This window comes from Cynoglossus semilaevis, chromosome 8, assembly GCF_000523025.1.
Source record: "Cynoglossus semilaevis isolate Cse_v1.0 chromosome 8, Cse_v1.0, whole genome shotgun sequence".
In the NCBI taxonomy this organism is placed as follows: Eukaryota; Metazoa; Chordata; class Actinopteri; order Pleuronectiformes; family Cynoglossidae; genus Cynoglossus; species Cynoglossus semilaevis.
Window position 1 is genome coordinate 3,278,559 of NC_024314.1, and position 16,384 is coordinate 3,294,942.

General features: G+C 40.4%; 3 protein-coding genes and 2 non-coding genes across 5 annotated transcripts in view; 2 read left to right on the top strand and 3 right to left on the bottom strand.

Moving 5' to 3' along the window:
* mto1 (mitochondrial tRNA translation optimization 1) overlaps nucleotides 1–3,540 on the top strand; it is a 7,107-nt gene extending 3,567 nt beyond the window's left edge. The window contains exons 7-13 of the mRNA XM_008314021.3: nucleotides 52–266; nucleotides 1,301–1,431; nucleotides 1,542–1,746; nucleotides 2,010–2,181; nucleotides 2,271–2,380; nucleotides 2,948–3,105; nucleotides 3,214–3,540. Coding sequence (XP_008312243.1) covers nucleotides 52–266; nucleotides 1,301–1,431; nucleotides 1,542–1,746; nucleotides 2,010–2,181; nucleotides 2,271–2,380; nucleotides 2,948–3,105; nucleotides 3,214–3,381 — 1,159 coding nt within the window. The 3' untranslated portion in view covers nucleotides 3,382–3,540. The remainder of the gene's footprint in view (nucleotides 1–51; nucleotides 267–1,300; nucleotides 1,432–1,541; nucleotides 1,747–2,009; nucleotides 2,182–2,270; nucleotides 2,381–2,947; nucleotides 3,106–3,213) is intronic.
* On the bottom strand, nucleotides 3,470–9,971 carry LOC103381593 (tectonic-3). Its single transcript, XM_008314022.3, has 14 exons — nucleotides 9,330–9,971; nucleotides 8,866–8,980; nucleotides 8,677–8,774; nucleotides 8,207–8,322; nucleotides 7,324–7,432; nucleotides 6,692–6,804; nucleotides 6,541–6,579; nucleotides 6,180–6,254; nucleotides 5,690–5,809; nucleotides 5,512–5,607; nucleotides 5,085–5,188; nucleotides 4,363–4,510; nucleotides 3,877–4,011; nucleotides 3,470–3,792 (listed from the first exon to the last, which is right to left on the bottom strand). The coding sequence occupies exons 1-14, from the start codon at nucleotides 9,601–9,603 to the stop codon at nucleotides 3,553–3,555; spliced, it is 1,782 nt and encodes a 593-aa protein (XP_008312244.1). The 5' UTR covers nucleotides 9,604–9,971; the 3' UTR covers nucleotides 3,470–3,552.
* Nucleotides 6,926–7,007, bottom strand: trnal-aag (transfer RNA leucine (anticodon AAG)). Its single transcript has one exon. It is a non-coding gene; the product is annotated as a tRNA-Leu (tRNA).
* trnal-aag (transfer RNA leucine (anticodon AAG)) lies at nucleotides 7,636–7,717 on the bottom strand. The gene has a single exon. It is a non-coding gene; the product is annotated as a tRNA-Leu (tRNA).
* Nucleotides 9,972–12,025: 2,054 nt separating the features above from the next.
* Nucleotides 12,026–16,384, top strand: part of sult1st6 (sulfotransferase family 1, cytosolic sulfotransferase 6) — an 8,814-nt gene continuing 4,455 nt past the window's right edge. The window contains exons 1-4 of the mRNA XM_008314016.3: nucleotides 12,026–12,478; nucleotides 12,659–12,787; nucleotides 15,747–15,844; nucleotides 15,989–16,115. Coding sequence (XP_008312238.1) covers nucleotides 12,292–12,478; nucleotides 12,659–12,787; nucleotides 15,747–15,844; nucleotides 15,989–16,115 — 541 coding nt within the window. The 5' untranslated portion in view covers nucleotides 12,026–12,291. The remainder of the gene's footprint in view (nucleotides 12,479–12,658; nucleotides 12,788–15,746; nucleotides 15,845–15,988; nucleotides 16,116–16,384) is intronic.

Below are 16,384 nucleotides of genomic sequence, written 5' to 3' on the forward strand. Positions count from 1 at the left end.
GCACACTCTGATAATTGTCCAGGCTTTTGGTTTTGTGCCATTAAACCTTAAACGGACCAACGTCCTGTCCCCCAGATACTGCCCGTCCATTGAGTCCCGAGTGATTCGCTTTCAAGGCAGGACTCATCGGGTTTGGCTGGAGCCTGAAGGCTTGGACTCTGACCTGATGTACCCGCAGGGTCTTTCCATGACCATGCCTCCCGACGTGCAGCTCCGCCTCATAAGAGAAATCCCGGCTTTGCACAGAGCTGAGATCCGCACCCCTGGTACACTAACCAAAATATATTGATGGGAATATAGACTGGAAAATAGAATTTAAAGAAGGGGACAGGAGGTACAGTGACCTCGACGTCATCATCCCATAAATGTATTAAGAAAATCTTGTTCCATCATTGTGATGTACGGCGTTAAAACAAATTCCATGTGAACTAGTTGGTGAGTGGAGCCGACGAACACAACGTCACATGGTGCTATATAACAGGAGACATTGGATTGTCCTACATCCACTTTCCTGCATTTATGTATTTCTTGCCCTTCATTATGGCTTCCAGGTGTCAAGTCAGACTATGTCCTAGATCAGGCATGGTCAAACTAGGGGCCCGGGGGCTAGATGTGGCCCGTTCAGCTTTGTAATCCGGCCTGTCAAACCTTTCCTAATTATATCATTTATTTATATTATCATTAAAACCTTTCCTAATTATATTATTTATTTATTTATTTTATCATTATACTTCTGCTTTTTCCCTGCAATACCCCCGTTTCCCCAATAGATGGCGTAGAAAATGATAAAAGCGTTTTAGCATTTTTAGCCTTTAGGCATGACTATTACATTGTCATTTATCTTAGTTCACACCAACGCTCCATCTATCTGCTCCTGACCCGGCCCCGCTGTCAAATTTCAGAAAAATTGTTCTTAGGTGTCCTCAGTGGTCTGACCTCTATTGGACAGTGCTTACTTCAGATCCGACAATTGTATTATGCATGTATGTATGCTATTTGGTTTACAATACTGCTGATTGATACAAATCTGTTTAAAAAGGTATAAGAAAGCAATGTTTTAGACATTGGACATTAACCGCAAAGACATTGATCAAATCGAAATGCCAAGACTCGGTCAAAACACATGTTTGATCTCATAAACAGATGTATTAACATACAGCGTAGCACAGATTGAGACACGTCCATCAATCAGCCACGAAATTGTGTCATCTATGAATAAGCAAATCGATTCGAACCACTATGAACAGCAGTAGTTTACACACCCAACGGCTAAAAAGTGTGCGTTCTTCGTATTTTCCAGGTTATGGGGTGCAGTACGACTTCGTGTGTCCTACTCAGCTGAGCCCCGCCCTGCATGTAAAGAGCACTCAAGGTCTTTTTCTGGCCGGCCAAATAAATGGAACCACAGGCTACGAGGAGGCCGCTGCACAGGTGTCTTGCTGCACTTGTTCATTTTGTGCAAACACAAAATCGCGCTCAGGCGGACAGTCCGTAGACTCCCTGGTTTCCCGCACCGTTATATAATTTGTGTCTGTCTGCAGGGTCTGTGGGCCGGGGTGAACGCCGCCCGCTGGGCGCTCTCCTTACCTCCCGTGGCCTTGTCTCGCACAGAGAGTTACATCGGCGTTCTCATTGACGATCTGGTGAGTCGAGGTGTGACCGAACCGTACCGCATGTTTACCAGCCGAGCCGAGTTCAGGACGTCCCTGAGGCCGGACAACGCTGACCTCCGTCTTTCCCTTAAAGGTAGGTACAATATTGAGTTCTTTAATGAAAGTGAAGTAAAAAGGCCGGCATTCTTTCTGGGCATGTTGTACTGTAGTTTTTTTAAAAAAAAAAGGTAATGGTCAAAGTGTTTTTCACCTAAATTAAATATAATTAATTATGAATAATGCAGATAAATCAACAGTCTTGTATATGACAACATGACCGCAGAGTCTTTATGCCGGGCTTGGACTGTGTACTGTATGTACTTTAGCTCCTCTATCGTGAGTGTTTTCCTGTGTCAGGCTTCAAGGAGTTCGGTTGTGTGTCATGCGTACGTTACCATGAGGCCATGAGAGTCAGGGACGCTCTGCAGGACGCTCTGGCAGCTCTAGGAGACATCAGTCTGTCCACCTATAAGTGGAGACAAAAGCTGCCCGACACCAAGATAAGTGAGAACAAGAACACTGTGTGCAGGTGAGTCGCATACAGGACACTATGTTTTTGTTTTCCCCCCACAGGCCACCATGTTGAATCCATCTTTGGCTTCTTGTCTCTGTTTTTAGCGGGCTGGACATTCTGCAGTACAACGACATGTCATTTGAGAACTTAGCGTCCATCTTCCCAGAGTGCCTTTCACCTTACACAGAATTCTCCCAGAGACTCAAGATAGAGGGTAAGAGCTGAACCTTGCCTGGTTTAAGTTTTCTTAAGTAACCCAAAGAATCCAGCAAACCACAATTCAGTCTGATATTCCGTAAGCTATTCCACGACGGTTATATACTTCACCGTCCATCGATTCTTTATTTTTTCTATGGTTGGTTTGTTTGTTTTTCGACAGAAAATTAGGGTCACATCGAGGATTAAAAAATATATAAAATTCCTTTTAAAAAAAATTAATATATTTTTAAATAAAATTTGATATATAAAATATTCCTAAATTTCCCAAAGGGAACTCTTAAGAGTTTTTATAGTTATATAATATATAAAGTTCTATCTATCTACGTATCTATCTATCTATCTATCTAACTATCTATTTTGAATATTTCGGATATCTTTATCTATTTTGTTGTAACGTTACTTTATTCTCATAAATATGACCTCATAATTTTGGATATATATATATTTTTTATCCTCATCCAAGTTGCTAACATTAATCCTCATAGTTTTTTTTTTTGTTTGTTTTTTTTTTCCAGCCACTTTGCCATTGTAAACGAACCCCTGTCTCGTCTTTATCCCACAGCTGTGTACAAACCCCACTGTGACTTGCAGAAGAGAGAGATTGAGAGAATTCAGGAAGAGGAGAACACATCTCTTCCACCGGACATGGACTATCTCTCTCTACCCGTGTCTCTGTCTCAGGAGGTCAGAGAGATTTTGGACAGAGTTCGACCCAGCACTGTGAGTCCGGACATTATTTCTCAGCAACTTCTGGTATTTCTGGCTCGTTCATTTATGTTCTTCACCGTACAAATGCCTCATGGGACTCTCGGCCTATTTGTTTTTCAGCTGGGTTCTGCTCTGCGTTTACAAGGCATGACTCCTGCCGCGGTTGTTGTCACCCTGCTGACCTACGCCCCCCACAGGGGACAAAAAGAGGGAGGCCGCAGAAACAAGCTGGGACCGAAAGATCAGGGAGAAGAGGAGGTTGTGAGAAATGCGCCTTTAACTCAGTGAACTGCGGATTTGTACAATGTCTTGTATAAAGGAATTCATTCAAAGACACACACATATATAAATATACAAAAACTACCAGGGGGCTGTATTGTATTTAAAATGTGATTTTTCTTTTTCTTCTCTTATCTTTAAATAAAAGTCTTAAAGGTTTTATTTGTATCCCGTGTCCAGCTACCTTGTCATGATCTCCCAGCCTGTTAACAACATGACTGTGAGCAGCATTAAAGATCCAGCGAACTTCTCCGTGCCGCTGGAAACGGTGTGTCCGTCCAGCTCATCCATGCCTCTCAAAAAGAAACTGAAAGGAAACTTCCAGTCGGGTTTAGGTGAACCTCTGGGGGAGATGGGGTAAACTGTAGTGTCCGTGAATGTTACATGGGTGGTGAGAATGAGACGGGACGATAGCGCACTCTATAGGCGAGAAGAGGGAAGAGTAAGAACGTGTTTATATTTAAGATTTGTAACAGGCATATTGGGTGATTTTTTTTTTTTTACCTTAAAAGTTTCACACTTGAAAATGTATTTGGCTCCAAGGATGTAGTTCTGAGGAAGGTCAACTAGACCCTGGCGAGCCCAAAGCACTTGGATGGAGAGGGATTTGGGGAGTATGCAGCCAAAATCCCATGTTTCCTGGGCAAAAAAAAAGAAAAAAAATTAATGTATTACTTAATTTCATACTGTATCTTAGGTCAGTTGGTCAAAATGCCTGGCTATGAATTGAAATTGTTTTCTCAATGAAGTTTTATTTTTTTTAATTTTTAAATTGAAGTCTCTTCCTCATCTGGTAATGGGGGGAAATGTGGAATGGTGATGTCACTAAAAAAATGTAAAAACCCAATGTCACGTTACAAGCGGTTTATTTAGTGATATGTGAAAAAAAATATAATTTATCGAATGAACCAACGATAGCTTAAAATGATTCACGTTCGAACAGAATCCTAAAGAACGAGCTGCTTTGAATATATTGGACTTCAGCCGTACCTGCGGGCTCACAGGACACTCCTGGACGATGACCCTGGTCCAGTATGGCTGAGAGCCAAAGTTCATGCTGATTTCCTCAGGGACACCAGGTCCCTGCAGGATTCCATAAACCTGGGACCTCAGCTCTGAACAGTTGCTCGATGGGTAACTAGACGGAGACACACGGAGACAATGAGATCGAAGGTCCGATTTAAATACTAAATACTAAAAAGCAAGCTTAGGCCTTTGTTTTTCAAGATTGATTCTGATAGTCATAGCCCTTTGCCTTAAACCAGCACTTCTCAAATAGTGGGGCGGGCGCAGTTACTGCTGTAATGCTGAATGATAACAAGCCTCCAGTCACTAGGTGGCAGCAACTCATACAGTGGTTTGTACAGATGAAAAAATATACATGTTATCAAGGTTCTCAACAGGATTTTGTAATGAAGCAAAAGGTCACACACACGGACCAAAAGGATAGCAGTAACGGCTATGAATTTGAAAGCCTGCAACTCGACCATTAGCCCTCACCATAACCTACAGTACACACCAGACCCTCAGAGATGCAAAGCTGTGTGGATTCACCTGATTGTGCAGCCTGTGGAAGGTCACACACATGTGTACCGAAAGGATAGCGGTAATCAGACGGCTATGATTTTGAAAGCCTGCAACTTGACCATTAGCCCTCACCATAACCTACAGTACACACCAGACCCTCAGAGACGAAAGCTGTGTGGATTCACCTGATTGTGCAGCCTGTGATGCTGTTGTGTGTGAAGGAGATGGACACTCGTCCGCCGCGCTCGGAGGAACACGTCCCACCTGGAGACAACCCCAGTGTGGTCAACTAAAGAACTGTTAAGGAAGCAGTTATTCAGAACTGACCTTAAGGAACAGCTAGTTAATATATATAAACGATATGACCTCGTCTTACAGCAGGCGGTATTTCATTTGACACCGATCAAATATATATATATATTTTTTTTACAAAGCATTAAAGTGATATATGAACAAGACATGGAAATTAGTGATATTTCTTTGAGTGCTTGGTAATATTTGTTTATCTGTGCACAATCCCCTGATTATCAAAATAGATTAATAAAATGAGCTGCTCTGCTGCCATCTAGTGGAACTGTCTGTTCCACTGTTATGTTAAAACAGTAAGGATACAGCTTCCACTTTTCCTCCAATGCGGCCAATAATCGGAGATCCCACCCTCAGTCCGAATGCAAGGTCCGGTTCTGGAGTGGACCTTGATGTGTCCATCTGCACAAGGGAAATATATTTTGAGGTCAGAGCGTGTTTAAAATATTTCCCTCACGTAGAGCGTCTGTAGCGATTTGGATACCTGAAATTTCACAGAGTGTGTCTGCAGCAGCAGGCCTGTGGAATCCACATCAGCTAATGCGACGTTCACATTTGCAAATGTGAGTTCTCCCCTGCCCGTGTACCCAATGATAAACTCTACCTGCAGCATAAAACATACGTATTAAAGATATAAAAAAATATATTAATGGACATGTTTTTGGCACTGCATATTCCCACTGAATGATAACTTCTGTCATACGAGGTGCGTTCAGGTCCCATCGGAAACTTGACCATTTCTGTCATACGAGGTGCGTTCAGGTACCATCGGAAACTTGACGCTCCGATGGTTACGGCCATTTACGTGATGCGGATCAAGGACAAACTTTTATTTAAAAGACAATTACACTTACCCACTATGCAAAAAAACAAATGTTGAGGGATTTTTTTTTTAAAAAAAAAAGGGTGCATGAAACTATGACGTTAACAATGGAATAGTGCATGTGCGTCACAACATTTGAGCTGAAACTCACACTTTTTACGGCGTTAACGCAGGAGTTGTTTTGTTGAACTGGTTCAGGCCACTCTGACAGTGGTGTAACTGGGATCTGAAACCAGAGGCAGCACAACGTTGTCAACATGGAAAACAACAACAATGGAAAAAGATTGAGACACACAAATGAAATCAGCAATACAATATGACAACCTATGTAAATACAGACAACGATGTCAAGGCCTAATTTAAAAAAACAAAATCTATTACACTCAGTAGTTTGTAATTGTTTCAGATTACGTCTTTATTTACCATTGATGAATACATTTATTTACTACAGTAAAATCCACTTTCTCCACTCGGTGCAGTGGCACATGTAAAGCGTTACATTTATGACTTACCAGAGAGTCGGACACTTGTTTTGACCCATCAATTGGAATCTGTAAGAAAACACTTTTTTTTAGTACTGTAGCCTTTTATTCTTGGCAATTTTTGTTATAGTTGTTGAGAGAAAGAGAGTGAGAAAGAGAGTAAGTGTGTGTGTGTGCCAACCTTGAGCAGATACAAGTCAGAGAAGTAGGTGCTGGCACTGAAAGCTGGGTCTGTGGTACAGGCCTGGGGAGTCATAATCCTGCTGCAGGATTGAGACAAAGACCTCAAGAACCCTACAAAGACAATACAGGGCAGTTTGGTGAGAGAAATATTTATGGTTGTAATATTAGATAGATAGAACTTGATTAATATCTTGGGAGTTCTCTTTAAGGGGAAATTAATGAAAAAGCATTTTGGCAGCGGTGGGATTCGAACCCACGCCCCCGAAGAGACTGGAGCCTTAATCCAGCGCCTTAGACCGCTCGGCCACGCTACCTCCCTATCGGTGAGTCATCCAACACATTCTCCGCTTACAATACTGACTCCAGAGAGGGCAGAATATATGCGCTTTACCATTTCGGGACAACAGGGGGAGCCAAAACATTGGGTGGAACATTAGGCCGTTGCAAATATAAATGTTTAGGTACACCATGAAGTGGAGAATCAGAATCAGGATAAGATATGCTGCTAAGACTCGATGTTTTTAAACACGATAAATCTTGACATATCATTAATATGACGTGTGTTTTCAACCAACAAAAGCGTTGGGGAATAGGTGCTAATTGGTTAAGCACTGATCACTCGGAACTTACTTGCAGGGTTTCGATCCATACAGAACGAAGCCGCAGCACCTGGAGCTGGCTGACGAAGGAGACCGCGCACACGTGAGGAGACCATGAAGGTCTGGATGACATCATCAACCTAAAATAAAAGCATTTTAATTCAGCACAAAGGCCGCCGCTGCATTGAGTTACAAATGTTAATATGACTAATATGTTAAATGGGAACTACTTGTGACACAGCACACCACTAAATGTGAAAAAGCAGTGTGTGGGGACGGTGCCATGCTCAGAGAACCTCAGTGGTAACTTGGCAACTGAGTCCACCATTGCTCAAAAGACTACTGGCAGCGGTGGGATTCGAACCCACGCCCCCGAAGAGACTGGAGCCTTAATCCAGCGCCTTAGACCGCTCGGCCACGCTACCTCCTTTAAAACAGCAGAGCTAGCCAGCAGTATACATACAAACTGTCTGCATATTGGAATTTTTTTCTACACAAAATAAACAATACAAGTTGTGTGTTATTATGTGTGTGCTTAAATTTGTCGTTTGATTTTTGAGTCCTAAAAATTCCTGTTTGTCACCAGGTTAATAGAATCAGCCATTGCTATTTTAGACACAGAAGTCAGAAGAACAATCTGGCTGTCAAATTAAAATAAAAGTAAAAAGTAAAAAAAAAAAACAGATTTCTGAAAGAAGAAAAAGAAGAAAAAAGAAAATTTTAGATTTTTTGTTTTTTTTGCTCAGATTGGTTTGCCGAACATGACAGTAAAGTCACTTCTATTTAACCGGCCTACTACCTATTCCAATAGACCAATCACAACGTTTTCAGCATTCAAACGATTCCAGATATGAAAGTTTTTCCAAAGCGAGCATTGACCCCAGTACGAGCAGTGAGCAGAAACAGTGTGGTACCCTGTAAAATGGTCTGGTGTGGCTGATGCTTGGAGGTGTCGGTGGTGAGAAATGGTATGAATCACCCAAGGATGCAGAAGGAGCAAGGCCATCCTGGACAGACGGGGCTGCTTTATCTGTGGGAAGGAGGAGGTGTTGCAGGGGAAAATGTGTTTAATGTTGCAATATTATAGCAAGGATACAGTTGTGTTTTTTTTCCTAGTCTCAGTGTTGTGTGATACACAAGATATGAAGATGTTTTTTTTTAAATTCATTATGCTTGGTTTAAATCAGTATAAGGCATGCTGTGTGTACCACTGCTGTAATGCTTGACGGCATGCTGTGTGTACCACTGCTGTCACTCCAGTCACTAGGTGGCAGCAACTCATACAGTGGTTTGTACAGATAGAAATATACATGTTATCTGGTTCTCAATAGTATTTTAATTTGTGGGAGGGGAGGTGCTTTTATAAATTATTTCATACACTCACCCTGTGTTTGGACACAGAACAAGGAGTCGGTCACACTGAGAAGAGAGGATTCCACATTTCCCCTAAAAATTAGCCATTTTTCGATGCATACTTCTGGTCTGTAAAATAAAAAAGTTTTTTTTTTTTATACCGTTAACAGTTCAAGTTCGGTTTACTTCACCTACTGTAATGTAAGGGCAGCTGACTTACCTAGCTTTCTGTTGACATCCAGTGAAGACGGTACTCAAGTTTGTGACACCACAGTCTACTGTGTCGCAGCAACAGCCAATGTCACAGAAGTCAGGGGTCAAGTCACACAGGCAGTCTGTAAACCATAAACAATGACGAGGAAAAAAGATATAGATATCAGCGGTGGAGTTTCAAAGAGGCATTTCTGTAATTTACTGACAAGACAAAAGACCCACAGTTCCCGACTCTTTTCTTAAAAGTAACCAGATAACTCGTAACCAATTAACCAGGAAAATTCCAGAACATTTTCAGTTGTTACAGCATAAGGGCCAGGTTATTACATTATCTTAATACAAATTATACTAATGATAATACTTAATGTAGCTTCTACAACCGTATGTTGCATTTTATCATTTTTCACAGATTACTTATAAATAAAACCGACTGTACCCTCTGTGGTTATCATACCCCAAAGTCTAACTCACCCCGTTGGGGCTGCACAAGCTGCGGCTGCATCGTGAAAGTGGCGACTTCCGGGGACTCAGTGGGAGCCGCCGATTCGCTTGTGCTACCGATGCTGGTGGAGACCCCTGCTTCTGTGCCACCCGGAGCAGGGGTCGTGGAGTTTATGGCCTCCACATTTGCTGGAGTATCTGTGGTGGTAGACGATATCCCGAACTCTGTGGCTGCGCTTATCAAAAGTGCACACAGGGCGATGGTTATAAAGACAAGTAAAAGAAACCGTCGAAGGGAGTTCATCTCATTACATTGAGGAAGGCTGAGGTTCTCAGTTAGCGATATAGCATATTAGCCAAAGTTAGCTGGGACAATTTCTCCCGACTGACGCACACGTTTAATACGTTTGTAAGTAACATAAGCCGAGGCTAGGCTACAGGAAAAATTGTGACCGCCATAAAGCGTTGTAAATACAAGCGAGTCGTTTCTAAGGAAGTTGTCAGAGATACTTCCGTTTCAAAGGGGAGATACCGTAAAGAACGTAATACAGGGGCACACGTTTTTCAACCGTCTAAATTGATTGTTCTTTCGACACACATTTAGTGCACACTTTTCACGTTAATACATTGTCCCCCGGTGAGGCAGCAGCGAGCCGTGAAGATGGGAGTAAGTAGAAAAAATGTAAATGTATCAAAAGTGTTTGATAACTACATTTTTGGCCTAAAAATATTTTTTCTTATCATTTTGATGAACAACCTTTGAAAGCGGCAGAATTTAAAGTTTGAAAAATAAAAAAAATACAATTTTTTTTACTAAAGGTCAAAATTAAGTTTGTGCTGCACTCATCTCTATGCTTTAATTTGTTTACAGTAAATATGAATTGCTTAGACACAAGAAGTCCATAAGCCGAGAGAGAGCGCTGACAAGTGTGCAACCGAGGCTGCACCACACGCAAGCAACAAAGATTAGAAGAACAGAAATGAGGACACAAAAACACAACAGCTCAAAATATCCAACTTTAACAAAAAAAAAAAAGAAAAAAAAAGTCACCTTTAATACATATGTTATTTCTTAGAATAAAATCTAAAATATCTTTATACTTTCATCAGTACGGATACTTCCCTTCTTCAATTAACTCTCCTTATATATATATATATAGTGGCTACTTTAATATAGATGATTTTTGACAAGTTTTATAGTTTTTTTTAAATGTTTTCCTGTGTTTCTTCTCTCTTTTATTGGTTGGCTCACAACGGCTCCCCTCTTGGGCTGTGATCTTCCTCTCTCTCTCTCTCTCTCCTCGACCTTTACGGACTTCTTCTACATCTCTATTTTATTTCTACGCCTCCTGAATAGAGAAGAGGGGGAAAAAAACAATTAGGCATATGTGAGCTCATCAATGCAATCAGTGTGTTACATTTAAAACAACGTGACAAAAAGAGCTGAAATGCACAAGGCCCAACAATTTCTCCCGACTGACGCACACGTTTAATACGTTTGTAAGTAACATAAGCCGAGGCTAGGCTACAGGAAAAATTGTGACCGCCATAAAGCGTTGTAAATACAAGCGAGTCGTTTCTAAGGAAGTTGTCAGAGATACTTCCGTTTCAAAGGGGAGATACCGTAAAGAACGTAATACAGGGGCACACGTTTTTCAACCGTCTAAATTGATTGTTCTTTCGACACACATTTAGTGCACACTTTTCACGTTAATACATTGTCCCCCGGTGAGGCAGCAGCGAGCCGTGAAGATGGGAGTAAGTAGAAAAAATGTAAATGTATCAAAAGTGTTTGATAACTACATTTTTGGCCTAAAAATATTTTTTCTTATCATTTTGATGAACAACCTTTGAAAGCGGCAGAATTTAAAGTTTGAAAAATAAAAAAAATACAATTTTTTTTACTAAAGGTCAAAATTAAGTTTGTGCTGCACTCATCTCTATGCTTTAATTTGTTTACAGTAAATATGAATTGCTTAGACACAAGAAGTCCATAAGCCGAGAGAGAGCGCTGACAAGTGTGCAACCGAGGCTGCACCACACGCAAGCAACAAAGATTAGAAGAACAGAAATGAGGACACAAAAACACAACAGCTCAAAATATCCAACTTTAACAAAAAAAAGTCACCTTTAATACATCTGTTATTTCTTAGAATAAAATCCAAAACATGTCCAAAACATCGCAGATTGTTGGCTGTACTTATTACCATTGTATGGTATGGTTTTATAGCGAGTTTCTTATTCTTATCTTTCATATCTCAGATTGGTTTTTGGTTGATTTTTAAATAAGCCTAGGCATAGGTAACATATTAAGCCTTCCTTTGGACCTTAACGCTAAATGTTTACTTACTGGGGTCATGAACTGTGCCCAGTGCTGGTTTCCAGCTTGAGAGTGCCTGCACATGTTACTGTTTGACCTGTGGCTTTTGCACATTTTTGTCTAGTTTTATCTGATTCTGGAGTCATTCTGATACTGGTAGTTAAGAAAAAGTCAAAACAAACAGCAACTATCGTGTGGTGTAAATCCAGACTGTAGCTCCTCACTGAAATAGCATGGAATGACATATTACAGGAAGTGTTACGTAATGACACGCCACAAGTTATGTGATTGTACAGATAGGACGTGGATACACACACGGTCGGGCGCTAGAATTCAGAGGGAGGCGGGGGAAAATGAGAAGGATTGGAGTACGTTGATGGGAGGAGTTGGTAGTTGTGTGACTTGAGTCAGACACACAAAAGGACCCGCAGAGGGAAACAGAGCAGACACAAGGGCACCGGGGGAGGACAGAATAACAGACCAGAGCTTTGACAGACAGGAAGAAGTTTAAACACTTGGAAGTTGTAGAAGCTCGGGAGTAGTAAATGACAAAGGAGCCACAGGCAGCCAAAATAGGAGCTCCAAGGAGAAGCAACACATCTGCCTTCGCTTAAGTCATTCTGCAGATCGGATTTCACTGTTGTCATCTTCCACCAGTTGGACCTTTTGAGGATGTCGGGCGAAAAGGAAATGACCTACAAGGAGGCAATAGAGAAAGCTGGCAACTCACTCACTCGCTTTCCTCTCATCCCAATCAGAGGTGTCCCCCTGATGAGCATTATTGCCAACAACTTTGACTCCATCTGGGCTTTTAATCCGGACCCTTCTGACCTCCTCATCGCCACCTACCCCAAAGCAGGTACGTGCACTAGTGCTGCTCTATATCTCTAAAATAAATATTGAAATATACATTCAAATATTTGCAATTTGCAATCTGTCAAACAGGTCATTTAGGTTTGATTTTTAGGTCAGTAAAATCGAACCTATCTAGATATTCCTACGTCTTATGGTTTGTTTTGTTTGTTGTCTCGGACATAAGGCACCACATGGACCCAGGAAATAATCGACCTTCTTATCAACAACGGAGATGCTGAGGCCTGCAGGAGAGCTCCCACACCTGTTCGCAGTCCTTTTCTGGAGATCCACTCGCCACCACCCATCCCCTCAGGTGAGACATTTCGCTACTGTGTGTCCTTTCGTGCAAAAGTTTCAAGATGGTGGTTCTTGTCACAACGATAATGTTCTATACTTTTTTTACTACTTTTATACTTTTTTTTTTAGGCAGGATTCTATTGGCATTTCTACAGCAACCTGAGCGGACAGGCTAGCCACAGCATTTTTATTCTTGTTTGATGGTATATTTTTCGATACCAAAACAATGTCACACGAGTCACATGTTTTGTCACTTATTATCAAACTAGAAATGGCAGAAAAAAAAGGCAAATATTGAGGTTCATAGAAAAGTAGATATACAAAAATACACATATATATGCAAAATAAATATATCATATTTAATATGTTTTTCCCATGCCTCCAGTCTTTCAAGTGTGTCATGTCTGTCTGTTTCTTTTTCCTGCTGTGTGGGGTAATCTGCGTGATCACACTCATCTGTCTGTAATTAGCTTCACTTGTGTCACCTGGTGCTCCCTGTGTATATATATACCTCTCTCCCTCACTCTGCCCTGGTTGGACCAGTGTAGTTGGATCAGTGAGTAGGTTTTAGTGACTGTCTTTGTGAGCGCTGTATTGTTTGTGCCAGCGTTGTGTTGAGTTTTTTTGTTGTCGCTGTTTCTAGTCGGTTCCTTAGCAAGTCTGTTCCTGTTCTCAGCTCTGGTTGACTTTGCCTATGCTTCAGGCCTGGTTTTTGGAATTTTAGAATGTTCAAATAAACTACCTGCACCAGTCCTGCATTTGGGTCCTGCCTGCTTCCTGTCATGTCAAGGCCCACAGGTGACAAAATGCATCAGGTGATTCAGTTTTAAGTTATTAATCCTGAAGTCTATATACATGATATTAATATGAACAAGCAATAAATAAAGTGCAAATATACCGACAGTAGTATTACAGCTTCAGTATCAAGGCCTGAGGGTTAAGAACTTGTACTGATACTTACATAACTCCTCCATTTACCCTGTCCTTTTCAACATCATTTTTACCATTCGATTCTCTTGGCAGTCCTTCCCTCGGGTTCCATTCCCCTCAACTGGAAGACAATTAGTTTAGACAATTAAATTAGTCTAATTTGCGCTTTTACCAAACAGGTTTAGACAATTAGATTAGTGTAATCTAATTATAAAAACCTTTTTGTTAAAAGCACAGATTACACTAATCTAATTGTCTAAACCTGTTTGGTAAAAGCTCAGATTAGACTAATCCAATTGTCTAAACCTGTTTGGTAAAAGCACAGATTACACTAATCTAATTGTCTAAACCTGTTTGGTAAAAGCACAGATTACACTAATCTGTGCTTTTAACAAAAAGGTTTTTATAATTAGATTACACTAATCTAATTGTCTAAACCTGTTTGGTAAAAGCACAGATTACACTAATCTGTGCTTTTAACAAAAAGGTTTTTATAATTAGATTACACTAATCTGTGCTTTTAACAAAAAGGTTTTTATAATTAGATTACACTAATCTGTGCTTTTACCAAACAGGTTTAGACAATTGGATTAGTCTAATCTGTGCTTTTACCAAACAGGTTTAGACAATTGGATTAGTCTAATCTGTGCTTTTAACAAAAAGGTTTTTATAATTAGATTACACTAATCTGTGCTTTTAACAAAAAGGTTTTTATAATTAGATTACACTAATCTAATTGTCTAAACCTGTTTGGTAAAAGCACAGATTAGACTAATCTAATTGTCTAAACCTGTTTGGTAAAAGCTCAGATTAGACTAATCCAATTGTCTAAACCTGTTTGGTAAAAGCACAGATTACACTAATCTGTGCTTTTAACAAAAAGGTTTTTATAATTAGATTACACTAATCTGTGCTTTTACCAAACAGGCTTAGAGACTGCCAGATGCATTGAGTAGAATCAACAATCGAAGCAAACACCGCTGCGGAGGATTTCCACGATTGTGTAACATTGTAGTTTAACAACATCACAGCAACACACTCACACATTGACAGTTGAAGTATGATGAAAAAAAAAACCCTGAAAACTGAAATACCAAAAAAAATGGTTACAACAATTGTTAATTTTTTTTTTCTGCGTTCCAGACAAAGGGCAGCTGTCTTTGTCTTGAACTCAGGATCCTGCGAGCTCCTGGAACTCAGCAGGGTGGTTCCTGTTGCGACATCCAGTAAATAACTGTAGCAGCTGTAACACAATGTGGACAGATCTAGTTTTCATTTGTACCGAGTAGTTAAAATAGAATAGAATAGAATAGAATAGATCGGCCTAATTGTCGTTGTACTGGGAGTGTTTTTGTCAATTCATCCATATTCAATCGTATAATCTTCCTTAGAGCCACAGGGACGGGGAGCTCGGGGGAAAATCCCACCAGTTTTTAAAGACATGTGTCCACCAGGAGAGAGTGTCGCCTGTCACTTGTAAAGTTTAAAGTTATTCAGCCCCAGGAGAACACAAGTATCGATAAATACAATAGAGAGTAAATAGTGCTTCATTTGGTTTGTTTACGTTGTTTTCGTATAAGCCGTGATAACAAATGCATTTTATTTTATTCACCAACAAATGATTAAATGACTGCTCTTTGCTCTACAACTGTGAGTTTCAGCCATTTTTGGTTTGTATTTGCTCTTTTTTGAATATGTCTTTTTCATCAATTCCTGCCAGTAATTCAGAGTTGTGGTTCAACTAAACAGGCCTAGGTTTCCCACTGAGCAAGTAAACTGTGAGTAAATTGAAACTAGATCATTGCAGTGATTTCATGACTTTTTTTTTGGGATATTTTTTGTTTTGGTGATGCACCGTGGGATGTTCCTATAATACAAAATATACACAACTCAGTACTTGATATGTTCAAATGGTGATGACTCATAATCTTGGAGCGTTTTACAACATCTGCAGTGGTTATTTCAGGGATGTTTTATTTACTAAGTTAGATCAACCAATCAGTGACAATTGTTTGTTTTCCTGTATACCTTTTTTCCCCCCCCAGGTCTTGATCTTCTGAAGAAAATGGATCCACCAAGAATCATCAAGACACATCTTCCTTTCCAGTTGGTGCCTCAAGGATTCTGGGAAAACAAATGCAAAGTAAGGTTTAACCTCCTACAGTGAGCTTTACAAAACACAAAGCACAGTTCAAAACCGAAATGCTTTCAGGTCATACGATCTCTTCTATTCTTTTATTGTTGTCCCTGATCCCTCTCCGCACCTCTGTTCTTTTCTTATGTTAAGGCCATTTATGTGGCACGCAATGCCAAAGACAACATGGTGAGCTACTACCACTTTGATCGCATGAACAAGACTCAGCCTGAGCCCGGGCCGTGGGACGGCTACGTCCACAAGTTCATGCAAGGACAGTGTAAGCAGATTAAATCACATACCATGATGTCATTTTACTTCGAATCCTATTCCATCTTTTTTACCAGCCAGGAATTCCACAGTGGAATGTTGAATGTTGAAAATATTTCCACATATTGACAATTTATGTCTTCTGTTTTTTTTCCCCCAGTTTGCAGCTTTCAAATGTGTGTCTACACAATTTACGTTTTTCTTATTGTCTTATCTTGAGTGCCGTATAAAGAGGGCAGGATGGAACAGCTGGAGAAAAGTGTCAGGAGTGATCTGTGA

Coding starts and splice junctions, on each gene's coding strand:
- LOC103381593 (XM_008314022.3), bottom strand. CDS start 9,603: ATGAACTCCCTTCGACGGTTTCTTTTACTTGTCTTTATAACCATCGCC. Junction 8,981..9,329: donor GCTTGTGCAGCCCCAACGGG/GTGAGTTAGACT, acceptor TATGGTTTACAG/ACTGCCTGTGTGACTTGACC. Junction 6,255..6,540: donor AACAAGTGTCCGACTCTCTG/GTAAGTCATAAA, acceptor CTCTGGTTTCAG/ATCCCAGTTACACCACTGTC.